This window comes from Saimiri boliviensis, chromosome X (assembly GCF_048565385.1).
Source record: "Saimiri boliviensis isolate mSaiBol1 chromosome X, mSaiBol1.pri, whole genome shotgun sequence".
Lineage (NCBI taxonomy): Eukaryota > Metazoa > Chordata > Mammalia > Primates > Cebidae > Saimiri > Saimiri boliviensis.
The window spans coordinates 83,217,895-83,225,658 of record NC_133470.1 but is presented as its reverse complement, the minus strand read 5'-3'; the positions used below and the strand labels follow the sequence as shown (position 1 = coordinate 83,225,658).

The window sequence follows — 7,764 nt, the reverse complement described above, 5'->3', positions numbered from 1 at the left end:
AATTGAGATATTACAGTGAAAGTGGCTGTTACTTTTAGGTATATTTCAAGTCTTTCTCTATAAAATACAAAATACCTCTAACCAAGCAGTATTTTGTGTCTGTGGGTTATACAGTTCAAGGTATTATGAGGTGATTTAAAAATTACTAAATATGAAAACACAGACATAGCACTTAGAAATAAGTCCACAAACTATGTAGGACTACAATCCTTTTTGATAAATCCCCTCTTAAGTTTAAATACCTCTGTGAAATCTGCCTGGTTTACATTTATAAAACACAAGAGGCTACTTATATGTCTCAGGATATGGGTATGGTCCAAATACCTAACTCTTCACAGATATCTGATACCAGTGTTGGTCTGATACCAGTGTTGGTCACAAGAAACTTATCCCTGAGTTTCTTGTGAAGAGGAAAGAAAGAGAGAGAGAGATAGAGCGATATTACTAAATAAAAATGTGATGTGCACATTAATATGTTATCATTTCCATCAATAAATTTTACAATTATTTAACTTTTCAATAAAATGTTTATTTTCACTTACATCTAGAAGTACTATTCAATGAACACTGAAAAGACACAGACAGATAGATGATAGATGATAAATAGACATGAAAATTAAGGCTGTGAATTACAGCTCTGTCATTTACTTGCTCTATGACTATTAACACATTGTATCCATAAAATTTTATTTCTTTATCTTTCATGAAATAGTAATTCCCAACATAAGTTAAGCAAAAAACTATGTTCAAATCCAATTACTACAGAAAGGAAAGCTTTTACTATATGGACAAGCTGAGTACTCTGGCCCTGAAAATGATTAGGATTATCACATATTCCAATAATATTTGTGGCTCATTAAAATGGGAGAGGCCACACTGAATGGTGAGAAAAAAATAAAGAGAGCATGGTAACATAGAAGCCAAGGGAACTGAGTGTTTAAAAAAAGGTAAACTGGTAGGCTGTGGCAAAGAATACTAAGGAGTCAGGTCAGATAAAGATATCAAAATGTCCATCAGATTTAACAACATGGAGATCATTAATGACCTCAGTGAAGTTGGTGGTGTCAGAAATAAGACTGAGTGAATTGCTACTGAGAAAGTAAAGATGGAAAGTATATTTTTTTAAACAGAATAAGACAAAATAATAGATCAGTCAGAAAGCTGCATATATCTATATATCTATATCTATATCTATCTATCTATCTATCTATCTATCTATCTATCTATCTATCTATCATCTCTAGGGATAAGTATAATGTTCCCAATTCATTTGAAGTATATTTAGCTTCTATTAGAGACTGACCTACCAGCTTTCCAACTGGTAGATCCCTTAGTCCAGCTCCCATCTAGGTCACTAGAGATCAATGTCACTTATTAGCTGTGGAGCTATAGGAGAATCAGTTAACCCACCTGATTCTGTTTCCTCATCCTTAAAATAGTTTTAAAAATAGTACCTACTTCACAGAGTTATTATGTGTATTGATGGCTAGAATGCTTATGCTGTGCCAAGCGACATACCTGGCACATAGTAGGTATTCAATAAATGTTAGCTATTATTATAAGAAAGGAAAAAACTTGGCCAAATTAAGATCATGTAACTAAAATCAAAATTCTCCTAATTCAAATGGTATAGGATAACCATCTAGGACTAATTTATTTTTTATTTTATTTACCTTTTCCTGGTAGTTACATATCCAATCTGTTCCTTCCTCAAATAAAATTAGGGTATTTTCCTTTTGAAGGTAAAGTTATCTAGACCCTTACTGTCTGAGAAGTTGCATCTTACCTGTCTAGTTGTGACTGACACACAGGTGGCATTTTCACTGGTCCTATCAATTGGAGTTGGGCAAAAGTTTTCCTTGGAGACTTTACGACCATAAAAAGTGAAAAGGATAATGATAGATGCCTTTTGTGGGTAGATGATTCCCAGTTCCTCTCCATAAAATGCATGAGCTATATGTTTCTTCAGGACCTTCTTTAGGTAGCCTGGGGGAATATCAGAGGTAGATAATGGAGAAAAATACCGTATAACTTTCAAAGTACTTCTCTTATAAAGGAGCTCAAATTTCAACTCTGTTAAATCCCCATACAGTGCTTAAATATCTTTTATAGAATTCCAATAATCAGTCATCTAGAATCTTCTTAAACACTTTTAATAATAGGGTATTTGTTATGTGGCTGTTGAACAGTTATACTGCTTTAAAGTGTTTCCTCATGTTGAATGAATTCCTAGACTCCCTGCTGCAACTTCCGCCTATTAATTCTACTTCTATCACTAGGAGTTATAGAAAAACCAGGTTTGAGTCCTCTTTTCCATAATACTCTATTAGATATTTAAGGACAGTGAATTTCTTTTGCTATGAAATAAACTTTCTCAACCTAAGTTGAAAAACTTCCTAAGTAATTTCCAAACTTCTCACCATACTTTAAAATCTCATATGAACCATGTCTAACTTGACAATAATTTTTTTAAAGTATTAGAAATAACACCAGATAGAGTCTGAATGAAATAGAGAACAATGTGATTTCCGGAAGTCACCTTTTACTTCTACTTTGAAAACAAGCACACTATTCTATTATTGCCTATCTTACAGGACTGTGTCAGACACTTCATTGACTACCCAGTATTTATTTCTACATTTTTTTTACTAATAGGAGCCTCAAGTTTGTTTGTGGTAACAATGTACTCAACCCCAGATAAGATACTTGCTTTTTCAGGCTCTCTTTAAGCTAGGGACAGCCATGTGACTCAGATATCTTTCTTTTGCATGCCACATCACGAAAGTTACTATAAATCCTTAACTTTTGCTTCTGCTTCTCCTCTTCCCTCCAAATGAATCTACTAATATTCCTCTCTCTTCCTGAACTTCTACTAGCAACATTCATTCCACCCAAATTTCTCATTCAATTCTGACTGAGGAAGTATATAGGCAGCTTATTATTCTAAGCTTATTGCAAGGCTTATCTCACTCAATCCTCAAAAATAACCTATGAGCTCAGTAAAATTATTCACATTTTTCAAAAGAAAAGCAATGAGGATCAGAAAGGTAAAGATACTAGAGAGTGAGTAGTAAAACTAGTATTTAAACATAGCTCAACATGTTTTTAACCCCTGCCCTGAGGTCTTCTAAGAGTCCTTTGTCAGAGGGGCCAAGATGGCTAATTAGAAGCAGCTGTGGTCCACAGTGCTCACTGAGAGGACTGAAAGAGGCACATGAATACAGCACCTTCGACTGAAATATCCAGGTTTTTGCACTGGGACTGATTAGGACAACTTGACCCATGGAGAATGAAGATAAGCAGGTTGGTGAAATGGCCCACTCAGGAGTGACACTGAGCTGAGGGAACCCCCACCCCCAGCCAAGGGAAGCAGTGCGTGACTGTACAACCCCTGGAAAGCACACTCTTCCTATGTATCTTTGGAATGTGCTGATCAGGAGGTCACCTTCCTCTGGCGTAGTGGTTCTCACACGTCCTTATGCCTTTGTGTCATTCACGTATAAAATATTCTTTGATAAGCAACATTTCCCCTTTTAGGATTCCCTCATACTGGGGAGAAGGGGAGCCCCAACACCCTTAAAGGGTCACTACTTCACTGGCAGCATTCCCGACGGTTTACAGTGTTTTAAATGTGAATTTTGGAATTGTCGACAGACATTTAAATGACAAGGATCTTCTGCCTCCCCCGCCCCCCCGCCACCCACCCCCACAACCGGTTATCGAGTTAAAAAGCAAACTAATCATGTCCTCTGAAAATATTTGCTTTTGCCATGCTAGAAATCAGCGTTGGCTTTTGATATTAAAGTGATGCATTACAAGAGAATTCTCAAAAATGCTGAAATCTGGCCTCAGGCCAGCTATCCCTGCTCTCAAGTTTCTGAGGGAGATATATGAATGAGCCCATGGCAAACGGAAAATGAGGAGTTTTAGTGTTTCCTAGAATTATGCTCAGATGCCCAGTACCTAACCGTCTGGTTATTCTTCCCCTCACCTCCTTGATGCAAGGAGTTTGAACCAGAGGCCTAAGAAGGCTTCTCCTGAAGCCCATATCCAAAACTGGTCACCCGTCATGCTCCATAACTCCCAAACCTGACAATAAGCCAGTCGGCCACGTCTGAAGCCTGGGTTAAGAGGAGCACATCAGGAAGAAGCCAAAGAGCAAAGGAGTATACACCCTTCAACCTCTTTTACAATAATTTGTGCTAGGTGTTTAGGGGCTCTGTAGGACCCTTCCTGGCAGCCAAATGAGAGTGAGAGGAATGGTGGTGGAATGGGCCTCTCCTGTGCTTCCCATTACTTCCACACTGTTGAAACAGAAATAGAAGCAGAAAAGAACACCCTACAAGTCCCACCCGTTTTGAGGCACTTAACTCACAGTGACAACCCTCCACATCTCTCCCCTGCAAAAAGACTAAAACAAAACCATCTCTTCCAAACTGTGTCCTTACATCTCAGCCCTGCAGATCAGTATTGTGTGCAACTTCGGCTGAAAGGATGCATTTCCCCAGGGTTGAAAGTTTGAGAAAGAGGCTATCTATATTCTGAAGAGTTCTTGTGTCACCCTCAAAAGGGTAAAAATGACGCAGTAAGTAGGAAAACAGCTTAGTTGGGTTGCATGCTCTGTTTGAGCCAGAAAGCCTGGGAAACGGTAACTGTTTTCAAATGGAACGCCATCCTGCTTTTGGGGAACAAGGAGGCTGCCTTGCACTCAGTGACCGCACAACACCAAAGAGCCATGCTCTCTGATTTCACCACTTAACTAAAAGTTGCAGCAAAATCCCTATTACAGGCTGGGCGGTGACTCATGCCTGTAATCCCAGCACTTTGGGAGGCCGAGGCGGGTGGATCATTTGAGGTCAGTAGTTGGAGAGACCAGCATGGTGAGACCCCGTCTCTCCTAAAAATACAAAAATTAGCCCGGCGTGGTGGGGTGCCCCTGTAATCCCAGATACTCGGGAGGCTGAGGTAGGAGAATCGCTTGAACCCAGGAGGTGGAGGCTGTAGTGATCCAAGATCGTGCTACTGCACTACAGCCTGGGAAACAGAGTGAGACTCCATCCGCCCCCATTACCTCCTACTCCCCCACCAAAAAAAAAAAAAAAAAAAAAAATCCCTATTACAAATACAAGTTGTGATGCAGACTGCATATACCTCTGGGAATAGAACCGGAACCGTGAATTCCAATGCAAATCGATGCATCGGTACCGGACCCACTGCACTGGACACATTTGCATCGCAGTCATCTGAGTAAGGAGCACATCACAGATGACCTCTGCAGGTTCCTTGCCCTGAGGCATGGCCCACATAGGAGGCATAGCTCAGATTTCAAAGGAACGAATACATGCTGGAGCCCAAAGAGGGCTATCTGGTTCTAATTCTGGCCTCCTGACAAGTAGGTAACGGAGTCACATTTTACAGACGAGGGACACCAAAACCACACGTCAGGAGTACAAGAGCGGCTTTATCATGGATCCAGGGCTGTGGCTACAAGGAAGCTGGAAGGAATAAAATGACTCCCATGAAGATGTACTGTGCGGACGAGTGGCAGGAGAAATTTGGCCATGACACAGACACAGAAATACGTTAAGAAATGAGGGGCAGGACGAAATCATCTGCGGCGGGTGTTTAGAGGGAGGGGGCCGCCGCTAAATGAAATCCTCACTATGAAACAAAGGTGGAGGCACGAGGCTGCGTTGGGTTGAAGAAGCAGAGGAAGGAGATGAAAGGGACTGTCATTTTCGTGTCGCAGCTTTTTGGAAGAGAGCCATGTCCTCTACTCAGGTTCCATGAAAATGTGTTGCTCTCCCTCTGCTACGGGATGCCGGTAACGCTCAGTCAACGAGGTAATTCCTGTGGCGGCAACGGGAATAACATAAAACGCAGAGGCCGGGACGGTATGTCTTTTTAAGCCTCCGCGGACGCAAACTTGGATGCGTGAGGTTCGGTAACAGGCAAAAAGTCATCTGGTTAACGGGACTGATGGGAAACCCCACCCCGTCCGGGCAAAAAGCCATCGGGTGAACGGGATGGGTCAGATCCCCTGTCCTGAGGGGGAGATGGTTTCTTGCAGAACGAGATGAAGGAGGTGGTTCTGCTCAGCAGTCAACAGAGGCCACATCTCCACCTGCAGCGACTTGATGGCTTCCGTGTCCTTTTCGTGGGTAGCCATGACCAAAGACTGGAGCAGCAGAAAGAGCTCCTCGGGAAGCTGGCCGCTGCTCTCCTGCCCGTGGCTGTCAAAAGCCTCCCAGGAGTACTTCTCCAGGGTCTGGGCGTGCTCCGGCAGCAGCTTGGCGGGCGGCGGTTGCAGGAGCAGCAGCAGCAGAACGCGGGACACCTCGCAGCGGACCAGCAGGTCCGAGAAGGCGCCCAGGGCGGCGGGAGAGGGCGCCGCGGAGCCGGCGTTTGGAGCAAGCGGCGCGGCCGGTAGGGCGGCCGTCGCCCCGGGCCCGGGCCCGGGCTGCGGTCCCGCCGGCGGGGGCGGCGGCAGCGGCTGCACCGGGTGGCTGCCGTGCTCCCGCGCCAGGCGCTGCATGCGCGTGAAGAGCGCCAGGGCGCCGGTATAATCGCGCGCCAGCAGCTGGCAGGAGGCCGCCTCGCCGAGCGCCTGCATCGCGGCCAGGGGCAGCTGGGGCAGCTGGAGCTGGGCGGCGCGCTGGAAGTGACCGGCGGCGGCGGCCGGCTGGCCCAGGTCGCGCAGGGCGGCGGCCAGCTCGAGGCAGAGGGCGGCGGCTGCGGCCGGCTGGCCCAGCTCCAGGTGCAGGCGCACCGCGGCGCCCAGGGCGCTGGCGGCGGCCTGCAGCGGCTCCCCGTAGGCGGCGGGGCAGACCAGGCGCTGGCGCGCGTCGCGCTCCTGCCGCAGGAAGAGGCGGGCGGCCTCGGTGAGGGCCAGCGCCTCCCCGGGCCCGTGGAAGAGCGCCTGCTGGCAGCGCGCCACCGCCAGCTGGCACCAGGCCGCGTACGGCAGACACTCCTGGGCGCGCAACTCACGGCCCAGCTGTCCGAACTGCTCGCCGGCCTCCGCGACGTTCGGCTTCCGCAGAAACCGCTTCTTCAGCTTGTTCGATACCAGCCGGTAGCGGGCCAGGAAGTCCCCGGCCTCGGGTCCCGCGCCGGCGCCGCCGCCCCCACCGAGGCCGGCCGCCGCCGCCGCCATGTTCGCCGCCGCAAGCACTTCCGGACGCTGGCGTGCGTGGCGGAGAGACGCGCCGTGCGTCCCCCTTGGCGGGCTGCCGGCGTGTCCGCGCCGGCTGGCTCCCCGGCCCGAGCCCGCCCCTTGCCCTGTTGATCTGCAAAGAGCGGAATCGGAGGCGGGGCCTGGCGGGGCCCGGCCGGAATGCCGCGGCGTATGCGAATCGAGGGTCTCGGGGACGCGGATCGGCTCGCGGGGCCCGGCCGGGTGCCGGCTGCTGATAGCCTGGCTGCAGCGCAAATGGTGCCCTTTGCTAAAGGCATCCCAGAGCCTCTCCATCTGAACACGACCCAGACTACACTCGTGACCCTAATTCGGTGACTGTGCATTTCTGGACTGTTCCCCACCACCACCACCACTCACTCCTCCATCTTCCTGTCCAGGGCCCCAGGCCAGCCGCCGGGTCCACCTCACCGTCCCCACCCTGGCTGCCTGTGGAAGTCCGTCCTGTGGCAACACTACAGTCACGGTCTTGAGGCCCACCCGCCCCAACGAACACCATCATGCTGAGGACTTTCGCGGGCAGGCCCTCCTGACTTGCTCAGAACCAGCCGGGGTGCCCCCTTCCCACC

At 47.8% G+C, this 7,764-nt stretch overlaps 1 protein-coding gene across 1 annotated transcript; it reads right to left on the bottom strand.

The window, feature by feature from the left end:
• Positions 1-5,028: 5,028 nt before the first annotated feature.
• Positions 5,029-7,259, bottom strand: LOC120361848 (40-kDa huntingtin-associated protein). The gene has a single exon (XM_039464035.2). It carries the CDS (start codon positions 7,154-7,156, stop codon positions 6,032-6,034), a length of 1,125 nt encoding a protein of 374 aa, XP_039319969.1. The 5' UTR covers positions 7,157-7,259; the 3' UTR covers positions 5,029-6,031.
• Positions 7,260-7,764: the final 505 nt, after the last annotated feature.